This window comes from Mugil cephalus, chromosome 9 (genome assembly GCF_022458985.1).
Source record: "Mugil cephalus isolate CIBA_MC_2020 chromosome 9, CIBA_Mcephalus_1.1, whole genome shotgun sequence".
Classification (NCBI taxonomy): domain Eukaryota; kingdom Metazoa; phylum Chordata; class Actinopteri; order Mugiliformes; family Mugilidae; genus Mugil; species Mugil cephalus.
Genome location: NC_061778.1, coordinates 15,608,635 through 15,624,231, shown reverse-complemented (window position 1 = coordinate 15,624,231; position 15,597 = coordinate 15,608,635). Strand labels below are relative to the sequence as shown.

General features: G+C 41.6%; 1 protein-coding gene across 4 annotated transcripts in view; it reads right to left on the bottom strand.

The window, feature by feature from the left end:
- Positions 1-2,190: 2,190 nt before the first annotated feature.
- Positions 2,191-15,597, bottom strand: part of LOC125014029 (kinase suppressor of Ras 1-like) — a 35,712-nt gene continuing 22,305 nt past the window's right edge. For 3 of the 4 annotated variants that reach the window (XM_047595035.1, XM_047595037.1, XM_047595033.1), the window contains exons 3-18: positions 14,443-14,833; positions 14,052-14,170; positions 13,862-13,928; positions 12,061-12,144; positions 11,913-11,974; positions 11,695-11,807; positions 11,437-11,614; positions 10,499-10,550; positions 9,361-9,415; positions 8,356-8,583; positions 8,081-8,277; positions 7,894-7,990; positions 7,110-7,243; positions 6,889-7,020; positions 6,521-6,656; positions 2,191-4,350 (exon numbers count right to left, since the gene is read on the bottom strand). In XM_047595035.1, the coding sequence (XP_047450991.1) occupies positions 4,204-4,350; positions 6,521-6,656; positions 6,889-7,020; positions 7,110-7,243; positions 7,894-7,990; positions 8,081-8,277; positions 8,356-8,583; positions 9,361-9,415; positions 10,499-10,550; positions 11,437-11,614; positions 11,695-11,807; positions 11,913-11,974; positions 12,061-12,144; positions 13,862-13,928; positions 14,052-14,170; positions 14,443-14,833 (2,192 nt within the window). In that variant the 3' untranslated portion in view covers positions 2,191-4,203. The remainder of the gene's footprint in view (positions 4,351-6,520; positions 6,657-6,888; positions 7,021-7,109; positions 7,244-7,893; positions 7,991-8,080; positions 8,278-8,355; positions 8,584-9,360; positions 9,416-10,498; positions 10,551-11,436; positions 11,615-11,694; positions 11,808-11,912; positions 11,975-12,060; positions 12,145-13,861; positions 13,929-14,051; positions 14,171-14,442; positions 14,834-15,597) is intronic. The other variant, XM_047595034.1, reaches the window with a different exon arrangement.

Below are 15,597 nucleotides of genomic sequence, written 5' to 3'. Positions count from 1 at the left end.
AGAAAGACCTGGAATTAGCAGGTACAATTGTTTCAAAGAAAACAATAAGTGATGCACTTAACGGCTATGGCGTGTATGCACGCTCACCACACAAGACTCCATTTCTGAAGAAAAAGCATGTTGAAGCTTGTTTAAAGTTTGCTGCACAACATTTGAACAAGCCTGTAAAATACTGTGAGAACGTAGTCTGGTAGGATGAGAGCAAAATCAAACTCTTCGGATGAAATAACACACACCATGTTTGGAGGACAAAATGCACCGCACATCACCCCAGAAACACCATACCCCCAGTGAAGTTTGGAGGTGGAAACATCATGGTGTGGGGCTGTTTTTCTGCATATGGTACTGGCAAACTTCAATTGAAGGGAGGATGAATGGAAAAATGTATCGAGGCATTCTTGAGAAAAATCTGCTGCCATCTACCAGAATGATGAAGCAGAGACGAGGGAGGACATTTCAGCAAGACAATGATCTCAAACACAGAACCAAGGAAACTCTCAACTGGCTTCAGAGAAAGAAAATAAAGCTGCTAGAACGGCCCAGTCAGTCACCTGACTTGAATCCAATTGAAAATCTATGGAAAGAACTAAAAATCAGAATTCATAGACGAGGCCCACGGAACCTTCAAGATTTAAAGACTGTTTGTGTGGAAGAACGGGCCAAAATCACACCTGAGCAATACATGAGACTAGTTTCTCCATACAGGAGGCGCCTTGAAGCTGTCATTACCAACAAAGGCTTATTGTGTGTGTGTGTGTGGTTTACTTCATAAAAAAGACATGAGTTATTTAATATCAGCTTTAATGTCTTTAGCTGTTGAGACAAATATCTTAACAACACATCCTGTACAAAAATAATTTAAAGATTACATCAACCCACCCAAGAACAAAGGAAACCAAAAAGGAAAAAAAACACACACACTTAAAAATGTTTCCACACTATTCACAAGTGTAACCAGTCCACTATGAAGCAATAAGCCATTGCTTTGCAATTTGGACTCTGGTGAAAATTGGACACTTTGTATTAAATACAACTTCCAAGAGAACACCTCATCTATGTACAGGTACTGTTTATGCATTAGGTAAATTTGTCTGATGGTGTTTAGTTGGATTCGACCATTACATTTGGGTGTATTCAGCAAGCGCACATTTTACTGTTTGCTAAGGAAACACGAAGACGACACATCCTGCTCATCAGATGATTTTCATAACTAAAAGGGTTGAAGTGGATCGTACTGCTTTTATCATGGCATTAAAACAAGGTAAACATATAATACAGTTGTTCATATTTGGGTATCTAATTACAACAATACAAGCCTTTCTCATCACTTTTACGCTACCTCTCCATATAGATAGGCCTATGCATTTTGGATAACCTGTCAATATCCACGTTTTTTTTATGTTGATCATAAGCAGGGCAGTTTTGTGAAGGAAATGTTGGTAAAAAAGCCTAAAAGGGATGCTTCAAATGTGATGCATACATGACCAAAGGCTGCTCCACAAGCCTGGATAGATCATTTCTAACATGCAGTAATCTTTGCCTTTTGGTTCAACCAAACATTAAATGGAAACTCTGATTTGGCATTTTTAGAGTAAATGCTACTATTCCTCTCTTGCGTCTAGTAAGAGCTGATATCACTATGTCTTTTAAGACAGCGGACCGTCCGTCAGTGTACACATGGATACAGACATGCACATTCATGCAAAATTCTTATTTTGAGAAAATGTCAACGCTCAAGTTAAGGAGGGAAACTGCTAATCAACCGACTGAAAATAGAGGCACAGGTAGCAACTTCCTGATGTGGTTGAGTTGTGAGGCGCTTTGCTGAAATCACTCCCTCACCACAGAAAAAAAAAAAACACAAAACAGATCATGAGTTAATATCAGGGTTAAAACAACTCCTTTTAATAGTATTGTCAGTAGATGCCAACAAAGGCTTTTGTACAAAATGTCAGTAAGCGTGTTCAATCCTTTTTCCTGTGTCATTTCACATTGTTACACATAACTTCATTTCTGAACTTATTTGTTTTGGTTTCTTTCTATGTATGGATTACTGGGGTTGTCACCAACACCTGGTGAATATTTCACGTCAAAAGCACCTTTAGAAATATGTTCACTATGAAACATTGTAATGTGTTCAATACTTATTTTATTGTGTGTGTGTGGTTTACTTCATAAAAAAGACACAAGTTATTTAATATCAGCTTTAATGTCTTTAGCTGTTGAGACAAATATCTTATCAACACATCCCGTACAAAAATAATCTAAAGATTACATCAACCCACCCAAGAACAAAGGAAACCAAAAAGGAAAAAACAAAAAAAAAAAACACACACTTAAAAATGTTTCCACACTATTCACAAGTGAAACCAGTCCACTATGAAGCAACAAGCCATTGCTTTGCAATTTGGACTCTGGTGAAAATTGGACACTTTGTATTAAATACAACTTCCAAGAGAACACCTCATCTATGTACAGGTACTGTTTATGCATTAGGTAAATTTGTCTGATGGTGTTTAGTTGGATTCGACCATTACATTCGGTTGTATTCAGCAAGCGCACATTTTACTGTTTGCTAAGGAAACACGAAGACGACACATCCTGCTCATCAGATGATTTTCATAACTAAAAGGGTTGAAGTGGATCGTACTGCTTTTATCATGGCATTAAAAAAAGGTAAACATATAATACAGTTGTTCATATTTGGGTATCTAATTACAACAATACAAGCCTTTCTCATCACTTTTACGCTACCTCTCCATATAGATAGGCCTATGCATTTTGGATAACCTGTCAATATCCACGTTTTTTTATGTTGATCATAAGCAGGGCAGTTTTGTGAAATTCTTATTTTGAGAAAATGTCAACGCTCAAGTTAAGGAGGGAAACTGCTAAACAACCGACTGAAAATGGAGGCACAGCTAGCAACTTCCTGATGTGGTTGAGTTGTGAGGCACTTTGCTGAAATCACTCCCTCACCACAGAAAAGAAAAACACAAAACAGATCATGAGTTAATATCAGGGTTAAAACAACTCCTTTTAATAGTATTGTCAGTAGATGCCTAACACGTTATAAATACAGTTTAAGGTTTAATAAATTAGTTAATTAATTAATCTGCTGTATTTGTTCAGGAGAATATGCATGTAGGCCCTAGTGGCAGTGAGGATGACCACAGGGTCTTCACAAAGAGGACTAGTAAGTGAGTGTGTGTGTGTGTGTGTGTGTGTGTGTGTGTGTGTGTGTGTGTGTGTGTGTGTGTGTGTGTGGAGAGGGTGGATGGGGGGGGCAGGATGCATTCAGGGGTGGCATGAGTCGCTTTTGTCTGCACACACTGCATCCTGAGTAACACTTGTTCTCAGCAAGTGTGCAACTTGCTTCAGCTGAGCAAAAAAAAAACACACAACCGCTATTATAAATGATCACCACATAAGGAGAAAATTGCAATGAGATCATTTAGTCAATGAGTACACTGTGTGTGATTCTGTCTTAAATAACATATCAGCGCCTAGTTTATCATTAATGCGGTCACGCTGACGTATGAGGAGCCGCGTGGAGTTAAGTTACTACTTCCACAATCACAGGTGTCTATACTTGTCTTTATCACCGGAGATTAAACTTTGTAATAATGACTTGTGTTGTGTGCACATCTAACTAACATCAGGGTGGAAATCAATAAATAACTTAATGTGTGCCAAAAGTCATGATGTGCTGTTCTGGAGAGGCGCGGGGCTGTATGAACACAGGTCAGAACAGAGTACCATCGACATTGTTAAATAAGTTTATGCGTATATTACAGAATATTTTCAACACTTTACCTTGCCCAAGGATGTGTACCCAAAACAACTCCAGAAACTGAACTATCCCCTAAAAGTGTATGGGGCTGAGAAAATAGAAGAAGCATAAATAACCATCTTAGATATGAAAATATTTGATTCTTACAAGATCTCTTTATCAAAATACAAAACAGTAGTCACATGAGTAATTTATATTAGTTCATTCCCAGCAGGACAGCTTCAGAATATTCACATTTCTTTACAAAACACTATTTGCAGCGCTTTCTGCTCGATCGATGACGCGCTGGTTCGTCTAATTTCTGGTTCAATGAGATGGAAACACCGAATCGCGGTTCTGTTGGTTTGAATGCTGGCGTGGAGGGTGCTGCAGCCCGCTTCACCGAGGATTGTGAACGTACCCCCGGGGTTCTACGATACATACTCGGTTGTCTTCCAGAAGTGTCCCGGGTGAGACAGTCTACGGTTCAGTTTGGGGAGTCTCTCCAGCTGGCCCGCCAGCTGGGTGAACGTTGGCCTGTCGTCGGCTCCAGAGGACCAGCAGGAGGACAGAATCTCCTGTTGTGAAGAAAAAAAACAGATTAAGGTGTGCCGCAGAGTGTTCATAAGGGGTTTCTGTTGATCAGTAAGCCGTTCACTCGGTTAAAGCTCTTTTATGATTGTGACACCAGAGCGTCCTCGTCATCTGCATGTGACTGGGATGTAAATGATAAACCTCTGAAGCTCTGCCTCTTTTAAACAGCTTCATACCCCAGTTGGAAAACCAAGTGCTAAAAACATGTTGATTATCTAATTGTGACATTTTAAAATCCCTCCTTAGCAAGGACTGTGTTAACCTTCAAAGCGATTCAGCAGGGAGTCATGTATATTTCTATGCTTCTTGGAAATAAAATGCACAGCTTAATCCTCATCTGCAAAACACTGACATTTAAACAATGCTGTATTCATGAGTCCAGATGAAGATCATGTAATGAGAGTAAAGAAACCTAAAATGCAACACTTTTGCTGCGCGACAGGAAACAGGTTCAGAAGAAGTCGAAAGTAAAGATAAACTGCCAAAAGAGTAACCGCAAGCGAGGCAAACACCAAGAAAGACTCAGTGAGACTTAGTGGCCCACTAGTGGCCAAGGACCAAGCTGTAATCAAGTTTCACTAGATAAGAAGTTTTTCTTCAAGAAGTTGTGCTGGGCGTTAACCTTGACGTGAACTCGCTATCAGAATGAAAGAGTCATAAAACACAGCCGCAATCAGTGTTTCGATTCTGAGGAAATGAAGTATTAAACCTATCAAGTGTCTCTTCAAGAAGACAGGTAAAATCTTAGGCAGCAAACCTCTTCAGCTTCACTTCACTTCCACCACTGAATCAATTTGTCCAGAGAAAAAACTTTAAAGGACAAAGAACCAGAGCTCTAACTAGAGGTGACTGTAATGTACAGAGGCGGAAAACAAATACAAACGGTTTTATCTGTAAGAGGAAGGCATTCCTGGAACAAGTTATCACCACACATCCAGAACAGTGACAACTACTTACTTTAAAAAAAAAAAAAAAACTCAAACACTGGTTAAAAACTAACAAGATCAGTGATTTTAGGCATGTAGAGGTGATCAAACAAACTTGCTATAGTCCAAACGGAGCATCAGAATGGCGAAGAAAGGGGATTTAATTGACTTTGAACGTGGTATAGTTGTTGGTGCCAGATGGGCTGGTCTGAGTGTTTCAGAAACTGCTGATCTACTGGGATTTTCACGCACAACCATCTCTATGGTTTACAGAGAATGGTCCGAAAAAGAGAAAATATCCAGTGAGCAGCAGTTGTGTGGATGAATATGCCTTGTTGATGTGAGAGGACAGAGGAGAATGGTTTGGAGATGTTGGAGATGTTTCAAAGGCAACAGTAACTCAAATAACCACTCGTTACAACCAAGGAATGTAGAATACCATCTCTGAACACACAACACGTCCAACCTTGAAGAAGATGAGCTACAGCAGCAGACGACCAGACCTGGTGCCACTCCTGTCAGCTAAGAACAGGAAACTGAGACTATAGTTCTCACAGGCTCACCAAAACTGGACAATAGAAGATTAGAAGGGTCAGGGTCAGAATTTGGTGTAAACAACATGAAAGCATGGATCCATCCTGCCTTGTATCAACGGTTCAGGCTGGTGGTGGTGTAATGGTGTATGGAATATTTTCTTGTCACCCTGTGGGCCCCTTAGTATAAACTGAGTTTCTTGAACATGACAATGAGTTCACTGTACTCCAGTGGCCTCCATAGTCACCAGATCTCAATCCAATAGAGCACCTTTGGGGTGTGGTGTTCTTCCCCACATTCAGAAACAGGTGCATTTCATCAAATGGCGACATTGGAACAATTTTGCAACTTTTATAGCATTCATCAACACTCCTCATTTGTCGTTAGGTAAGATCACATTTACAACTGAACTAGAATTCACATGAGATGACAAATCATTAACTGCTCACTTCCCTTTCCTCACTATCTCAAAAGAGTCACAGCCGTTTCGAAAGACTCCACCATATAAGACTGTGTTGAGCTGAATGCCGTGGAAGAGAAAACAGGAAGAGAGAAACATAATAATAACTCTTTGTTGGTATTGTTTTACAGGTGGTGTACGCTCAAGCAGAAACAGTTCTGACATAACTGCACATCTGCCTACCCTCCTATGGGAGTTGCCACACAAACGGGCTAGAGTCAAAACCAGACTCACCGTGACCTCCTTGCCCAGATTAGCCTCTGTCAGCACCTTCTTAATGCCCATGTTGCTGCCCACAAGCCAGATTTTAGTTTCCACATGCTGGTTGGTCATTGGCCATTCTCCGACCTGCAGTTCGTACAGGATTGTGCTGAAAAAGGACACAAACGTGAGACATGGGAAACTCTTTGAACATCCAGTAAGAGCAAGAAACACATGGACAGTAAGTATGTTAGCAGTTATAGAAAAAGGCTAAAGCAAACTAACAATTTGATTAAAATCTTTCTTCAAATCAACTATAGTAGCGCATTCATATCTCAAGCAGCTTTGATTTGTTGAACCACCCCAACATTACAATAAGTGTAATCTGGATCAATCCCTACCCAAAGGCGTAAACGTCAGCAGCTTTAGAGAAAGGCAGCTGGTCCTCGTCAAGCTCTGGGCTCATCTTTCGAACTATCTCTGGAGCCAAGTAGTAGATCCAGCCCTGTGGTATCCGCAGGACGTTCTTTCTTCTAAACACACAAATGGAGACGCACACAAAGAGTAAGAATGAAGAAAACAACCAATTCATTTTGTAAAGTACCATCTGTTTCACCCTTACCTGCCTTCCTGCACCACTCCGGACATCCCGAACAGGCCAAAATCTGTAATGACCACCTTGTTTGTGTCATAGAACACATTCTTGGACTTCAGGTCCTTGTGAATGATGCCTTTGGCATGCAGATAGCCCATTCCCTGAAACAGAGGAAGATTTGCTGAATACAAAACATTTCGAACAGCAAGAAGGCTCTGGGTTCGAGTCCAGGCCGACTGGGGCCGTTCCGTGTGGAGTTTGCATGTTCTCCTGTGTCTCCAGATACTCCGGTTTCCTCCTACCCTCCAAAGACATGCTCATTAGGCTGACTCTAAATAGGCTCAAGGTACAAGTGTGAATGGTTGTCTGTCTCTCTGTGTTAGCCCTGAGATAGATAATATGTCCAGAGTAGCATTAATAACAGATATGATTCGAATTATGATGAAACCAGGTCACAGTCCTCATGATATATTATTATTTATGTGTGTATGCTGTGCATTTTGTGTTCATATTTAAGGTTATTCAATGATTGCTTCACACACAGGGTTGAATTAGATAAGATAAGAAAAGAGAAGAAACGACTTTATTGATCCCCTGAGGGACATGTAGATGCATGTAGATGCTAGAGCAACAGGGCAGTGAAAATACAAGTTAGATAAAGATAGAATAAACTATGAGAAATGTGGACCAAGGTGCATACTCAAAAGCTAAAATATACTTGTCAGTGAAATATCCTGGTCAAACAACCAGATAACAGAATACCCAAAATTACACAGATCACTTGTTTATTTGTGGCTCCAGGTTCGCTTACCTTTACAATATCCTGTGCAATCTGTCTGGTTTTATTGATGTCCAGCAAGTGACCTCTTTCTCTTACAACAGAGTGCAGAGTCAAACCTTTACAAAAACTGCAGAGGAAGCAAATTCAGTTGTATTACTCAAAGCGCATTTGCAGTTCAATGTCAGAGCTGAGTGTGTGACACGTCGCGCAGCTGTACCTCGTGATGATAGCCAGGTGAGGAGGTGCCATGCACGCGCCCATGAACAGGACGACGTTCTCATGCCTGGTCTGCCTGTAGTTCATCACCTCCTTCTTGAAGACCTTCAGGTGGTCCTGGTTGGTGCCGTCAATCTCCAGCAGGCGAATGGCCACCTCGCCGTGCCAGCGACCTTTATGCACCTTCCCCCAGCGGCCCTGGAACGAGCGCCAAAAAGGCATCAGCTGTGCTCGACCCAAAAGTTGGAGGCGTGTTTCCATGCGTGACGTCCTCACCTTGCCAATGAGTTCTCCCAGCTGCAGCTGCTCATAAGGAATGTCCCACTCCTGGAGGTAGACACTGGTCTGGCTGATCTTGCGAGAGACAAAGCCACGCGAGCGGCCGGCGGCGTCACGGTGGCACGTGGACGAGGGCAGATCTTCCAGACCGTCCTCATCAAACTCCTCAGTGGACTCGACTTTGTGAGCGGTTTCCTCGTCATCACCCGGTGAGGCCTCTTCCCCCTGGTACAAAAGGCAGAATAAAATTAATAATACAAGTGAGCATGGACACTCAGTGCTGAATTATTGGCAGTTTCTACTGGGGTACAGAAAAGTTTAAGAATCCATTGCCTTTATCTACATTTGTAGCTAAGGTCATACGTATCTGGATAGTTATACACCTATCTATGCTGCAATGGAGAGGCAGCATCGTGACCTGTGGCTGCTTTGCTGACTCTTGGCCCTAAGAGGGAATATGGATTCTGAAGAATAATCAGTTACACGTCAGTACAAGCTGAATAAATGCTGTGTGGAGCAATAACAACAGCCGAAAACTCAGCAGCCACCTGCGCTGGATTGCACCAACAGAGAATAAGGACATCAAGCTCCACTTCCCAAGAAGTTCCTCAAGTTCTGAACTCCAACAGGATATCCTTTGCACGTGTACTGAGGGGGCTGCTCGCATGAGTAGACCGTGATGTATTGTGTCCGGAGTTCAGCCAATTGTTACTACACACTGAAATTAGGCCAAAACTAGAGAGATTCTCTAGAAAGCAGAGAATCTGCTGTGTCGGGTCGCCTCTCATCTCTCATTGCAGTGCCACAGGTTAAAGTGGTGTACAAAAGGTTTTCAAAAACAAGTTCAACAAATGAAACCTCCTACATCCTCCACAGTGGTCACATGAGTCCCAAAGTAATGATTTGTAAATTAAATAGATTTTTTTCTTACGGACTTCAAATACATCACTTTGCATTTTAGCTTTCCACACTACATCAGTGTATGTGACTGCAGGTACTCACCCCATTCTGTTCAGCTGCTATTAGCTGTGTTTCAGTGACGGCCACCTGCGACACTCTGAGAGAAAAACACAAGAATTAACATCTGACTAAAGGATTGTTAGGGTTACAATGCTAAAAAATAAAAAAAAAAATTAACTACTAGTATGGGTGATACTTGAGGCTGATACAGATTTGCATGTTTGGCGTTTGTATACCCCTATAATGTCCTGTGGCTGTTGTCACCTCTTCCTCTTACTCTCTGTGTAGTTCTGCATTATCCTCTATAATGTGAATAAAACATGAGAGGCACTAAAGAGGCCGACCTGGGAACAACTTCTTGAAAAGGTGGTCATTGATTCATTGTCATTCCCTGCTTTCCAGTGCAAAATCATGTGTTATATTTATATGTATATAGACCGTGAAACAAAATTATGTATATTTGAAATAAATAAGTTATGTCACATGACATAAATGTAAGTAGCCTTTAGCACATAAATGATACCGGTACATTTAAAATTATGACCACTAGACTGACGTGAAATCCTATTTGATACTATATATCATAGATCTACAACAGGGGGACTGTGACCCCTAGGGGGTCTGCAGAGTTACTGCAGGCAGGAATATATCTTATTTAATTGCAGACTACTTGCAGTGCACTAATACCTTTACTCATTAGGCCTACACTGAATAAATCTTGTGGGATGTGTAGTATCCTTTGGTAAAAGTTTATGTTTGAAATCCATAGATTTTATATTAAAATATGAATAAAAGCTTGAAAGACAGCTTTCTCTAGATTAAAATGTAGTGGTAAATTAACCAAATATGAAGCAATTACTGGGAAAATAATTATTTAAAGTCAATAATTCTTTTGTAATCTTTCATAGGTTAATTGACTTGTTAAGAAAAACATCAGTTGATTAATAAATGAATATACATGTATATTAAAATGTAAATGATTCAAGTTTATACATGTATGATTACATGCTAAGAGAAGAACATTTCAGTGTAGAAATAAATTCAGTTCAATTCAATGGCGACACCTATCAGCCAACACATATAAAGTGCATATTTAAACAAACAGTGGATTGTCCATCGTGGTTCCTACTAATTACTCTTAGTAAACACAGCAGTGTGTTACTGGATCTATGTTTCTTACCCAGACTCACAGCAGCTGCCAGAGTGAAGAACATTGCTTGAATCGGGAACATCTGTTGGAAAACACAACTTCAGAACGTAGCACACAAAACTACAAAACTCATTCTCATGAGTCAAAGATGCCACATTAACACTTGCTGCATATGATGTCAGAACATAAGATGCTTTGGTTTCATATTGGGACCACTTACAAAGACTTTACCAGCTCTCTATTTTTATCTGGTGAATAGTCCTTTCTACCTATTGGTACTCAAAGCACTTAAAAAGTCACAATGACACATCTACCCATTTGTTCACTGCCAAGCACAAGGATGTTCAGTGTCTTGCTCAAGGACACGTCAACATGTGGCATCCACTGGGAATGGAAATGCTATCTCTTTGGTTCGTGGATAACCCGCTAGCCTAGTCAAGTGACTAGTCAAGTTAAGAAAAATCCTCATTCATCTCATACTGCCTTTTATACAGCCTCTCAGTTTAGCCACTGCTGAGCACAGTAGCATCAGCTCTGTCTTCCTAAAAGCCCACTTTTATTGATCGGCAAGGATCACGTAAGGCTTCGCTTATGAGCACCAGCCCATCCTCTAGCCACTGTCAAAGCTCTAAATGCACCAAAGTCATAGAGTTGTGTTTTTGATTAGAAATGGAAACTTCTCAAAAGCAACCATGCATACGAGCGTGAAGAACAGGAACATCTGCAGCAATGAAGATTATGGCAGGATGCATCTGTTTGGTGAATATTACACACTACATACATACACTACACTACTCAAGGAGACGGTAGACTGAAGCTGCCTTACGTAACGTTGATCTCGGCACGCAGTGTTATGATCTCTCAAAATGCTAACAAAATGCTCCTCGTTGCACCAGCTTTTTGCTGGAACCCTGATTACATTACACGGGGTCCCCTAACACCTGTGACACCAAAGACAAGCTGCTGACCTGGGAAGTGGAAGCGGTCGTCCCGGGAGCCCTGCGGTGACGGGTTGGGCGGAGGGGTGGCGCTGACGCTCGGGGGGTTGCTCTGCTGTAAATGTGCTGGGGAGGAGGGCGTGGAGGAGGTGGCTGATGACGGGTTACTGCTGGAGTCCAGCTGGTTGAAACTGGGGACAGGGTCCTGCTAATGCACACACAGAGGTAGGTTTGACATGTTGTGTCTGCATTCCAAATTTTTTTTCTCAACAATGAAATGGCACTTACCCTTTTGGCCATCGCCTTTGGCAAAGTACCAAACTGTAGTGGGATCTCTGTCGCATGATCAATCCTGTTGTTGATATCTGATGGCACCGACTCGGCCCTGCGAATCCTTGGCACTACAACCCAGATTAAAATGTGACATCAACAGACAGCGCATATTTGTGTGCGTTATGACCTGACACGGCTTCGGACATGGTGTGGAATAAAAAGTTGTTGCTTACATGTGAGGAACGATATTCGACACGAGGGCACGTCTTTGGTACATTTGTTGTGGCACTTTAACCTGTGAACAGATGGACATGATGTACATTAACGATAGGTAGCATCATGGTCTGACGGTGAGGAAGGTTATTTGTGTGTGGTTCTTACTTGCAGTGTTTGCACTTGACACCAAACATCACGTTCTTGTTGCACACTTGGCACATCTGGGAGAGCCAGGACTTGGTTGAAAACCTACAAAGGACAGTTGAAGAAAGAAAAAAGAATCAAAAGGATGCCGCCCTCTGGTAGATGAGCAGCCCATCTTCTGGATTTTAGTCTCAATGACTGATGATGACTGCGTGTGTGAAATCATACCAGTGTTCACATTTGAGAGAGATTTTTGATTTAGTTTTTAGTCTTCAGACGAAAATGCCTAATAGTCTTAGTCATTTTTATCTTTCATAGTTCATGTCTAGTTGTGGTTGGAAATTCGTTGCATTTTAGTCAAACTGCAACTGATCACTTCAGTTTTGGTAGCTAATTTGTACATCCTCCAAAATAGACATTCAAATGCAGTACAACGGCTGAACACATATGCCTGAGATAACCAGTTTTTCAGTGCATTTGAGAGGACAGTACTCATAACTAAGAGTGGACACATTTTTGAAACAAAGTAACATTAAAAATCTTACTTAAAACAATAAATTGCAGACTTGCATGGTATACCGTATTACTTTATATTTAGACTCAAGAAGGATCCATTCCAGGGACTACATGTATTGATAATTTTAGTTTGCTATATGTATGTAAATAATCTATCACATGCTCTACTGTACAGTGTTTAAATATGTCTCAGTCTTGTCTCAATAACAGAAAAAGGCACACATCTTGTCATAGTTTTATCATTGGATATTAGTTTTAGCCCGTCAACGTCTCATCTTTGTCATAGAACAAATGTCCGTTGACAAAAAGTGGCCGCTTTAGGATAAAAGTAGCACAACCCACAAATGAACAAACCACCCTGGTTATTTAGCTTCTCTTGCTCTAGCTCTTTGAGAGTCTGAGAGATCACAGTTTGTCGATTATAAAGACACCTCTCAGATCACTTACGCTGGGCTCAGAGTACAGACTACACTCACAGCAAAGTGGATGTAAACAAATGGAAACTGACATGATACAGATTGCTGTAAATCTACTGAGCCATACTCAAGTCCACTAGGTGGTGGTAATATGCCAACAAGTTAGCCTGCCACCTGCCAGTCAAAACAAAAATATTTCTCCAATCTGACATCCTCTGACAGCTCCAAAACATATGATGAAGACGATGCTGCAAGCCTACAATGTTCTGTATCCAGAAATACTTTGCTGAGCTTCTGCTTACACCAGTGCAGAGGATGTAGTACCGTGAACTGTAAAACTTGACTTCTCACACAGAGTATGAATGTGAATCTGTTGCTGTCTGTCTGGAGGGGCAGTTGCAGGCATTTTCAGACAAAATGAGACCGAGGTAAGTTATGTTACGCCCTCAACACCGTCATGGTAAATGAGGATGCTGTGACCATATCTCTAGGGTGTGAGCGTATGACACCATTGGTAGTGGTAAAGGCTGAGAATAGTAAGGCTCCAAGAGAGGAGGGCAACTTGATCTTTCTATATTTAACCGTGAACTATTCTACGCTGTGGGGTTTCTTGGTCAAGGGACACTCCTGAGGTGAAACCACGTTCTCAGATTAGCCAAACAAGACAGCTGACTTGAAAAGTAAATCCACGTAAACACAAAAAATGGATTTTTGCTAAAAAAATAAGTCAATACAGTACCCTCATTAAACTTTCTTTTACATTGATCAATAAGATAAGATTTAAGATCTACTTAAAAATGCTTAATAAAATGTAAAAATCTTCATAAAGGCTTAATGGAAAACCCGCACTACATAAAACTTGACCTCGGAGACCATATTTTTTAACTGACCTGTGTGTTACAGCCAGGCCAATGTCTCGTCTCATTGTCCGGGGCGAACTCCTTTGCATGGACATGTCTATGAAGAAATTAAGAAAGCAAAAAACATGAAAACAGACAGTGACTTAATTACCACAACTACAGAAGCACTAGTAGAGCACGAGAGCAGAAATTAGCCACAGTATCGGTTATGGGGACTCACTGTCCAGCAGTATGGGGCCAGCGGGCAACGTTCGGGCAGAGAGAGGTGACCGCAGCGCTGACTCCTCAAGACTGTTTCCACAGTTGTTGATCTGAATTGCAGTCGCTTTGTTCTTGGCCCTGCAAAGACAGAGATCAACCAATTACTGGCGTGTAATTCGTCTTCCTTGCTTTTTACATGTGTGATTATTAAATTACAGCATAAGTCATTTTGACCCCGGAAGCTGTGTAGAGAAAAGAAACAGAACAGAAAGTACAACTTTTGCCAATTGTGCCGATAAAATTAACAAAACGTAATAATTGACTTGCATCAGATCCATGAGTACATCTTGGAAATTTCATGGCAACAGGCCTGTCAAATATGTGACTGCAGAGCCCATTTCAACACCTACTTGTGTGTGGCAGAATCCTCTATCCGGTTAGCCAGCTGTGACTCATGGCTTTTGCTTCTTGTCAGTGCAATGTTGGGCAGGAGCTGCAGCAGTTTGCGGGAAGGCGGTGGTGGTGTGTGGGAAGACTTGGCAGGTTGTGCCTTTGAGGCTCGGGTGCCTCGAGGGGTGCTCGGCTCCAAAATGAATGCATCAGTCATTTCCTCGGCTGATATGCTCGGCCGCTGGTCATCTGAGCAAGGTACCACTGATATGGAGATGGAACGGCCGTGTACGCTGTTGGGTTGCAGGGGAGTTGGAGGGTTCCTGGAGCTGGAGGATGGGCTAAAGAGAGGGAAGGCATTGCTGCCCTGTAGGGACTGAGAGCTGCAGGAGCCTAGCCTTGGGTCGCCTCCTAAAATCAAAGTGCATTGGTCACAAATTTGTAAGGAGATGATCGAAAGATTGCTTTCCAGATGCAATATATTTACAAGTAACAAGAAACATTCAAAATTAAACCGACACAGTACTAAAAAAGTTTCATTGGTCACATCATAAAGATATAATAAAACAGCACGTTTTAACAGATGCTGCAGAGTTGGCAAGAGAGGAGAGGGTACTGTCCCTGGCATACCTCGGCGCCAAGTTAGGTGATAGTGGTTTTTGCAGTTACCTCCTGCCCAGACTCAAAGGCCAACGAAACTGAAAACCATATATTTCAAGTAGCTACACCAAACACCACATTGAGTTCTGGAAGGTACCAAGAGAAGGTGTCCGCAGTAACAAAGACAGAGTCTCAGAGGCTAAGTGTCAAAGGTAGTTAAGCAAATTCCTGCACTTAGTGGAAAATCAAAGTGTTAGGTCAGCTTTTGGTACAAGCAAACACGGGCAACACCAAGAGATTTTTCTGGTAACTAGGAGGCCAAGTACTCCACTTCTATGTTTACACTGCACAGCCACCTATGTCAGTCTCATGTCGCATGCACATCTAAGAACAAATCAGGAAGATAAGACAAATAAGTCGCCATTCACCCCTTATTATATTTTATACGGCCCTCTCCCTAGCAACGCATTTAGAAATATAATCCATAAAGATCCAGGTGCTTGTGTCTGGTAAATGTCAACGGTGAAGTGCCCAGCAGTCCTCCTCGCCAGATGCACAGATCACCTCAGTTCACC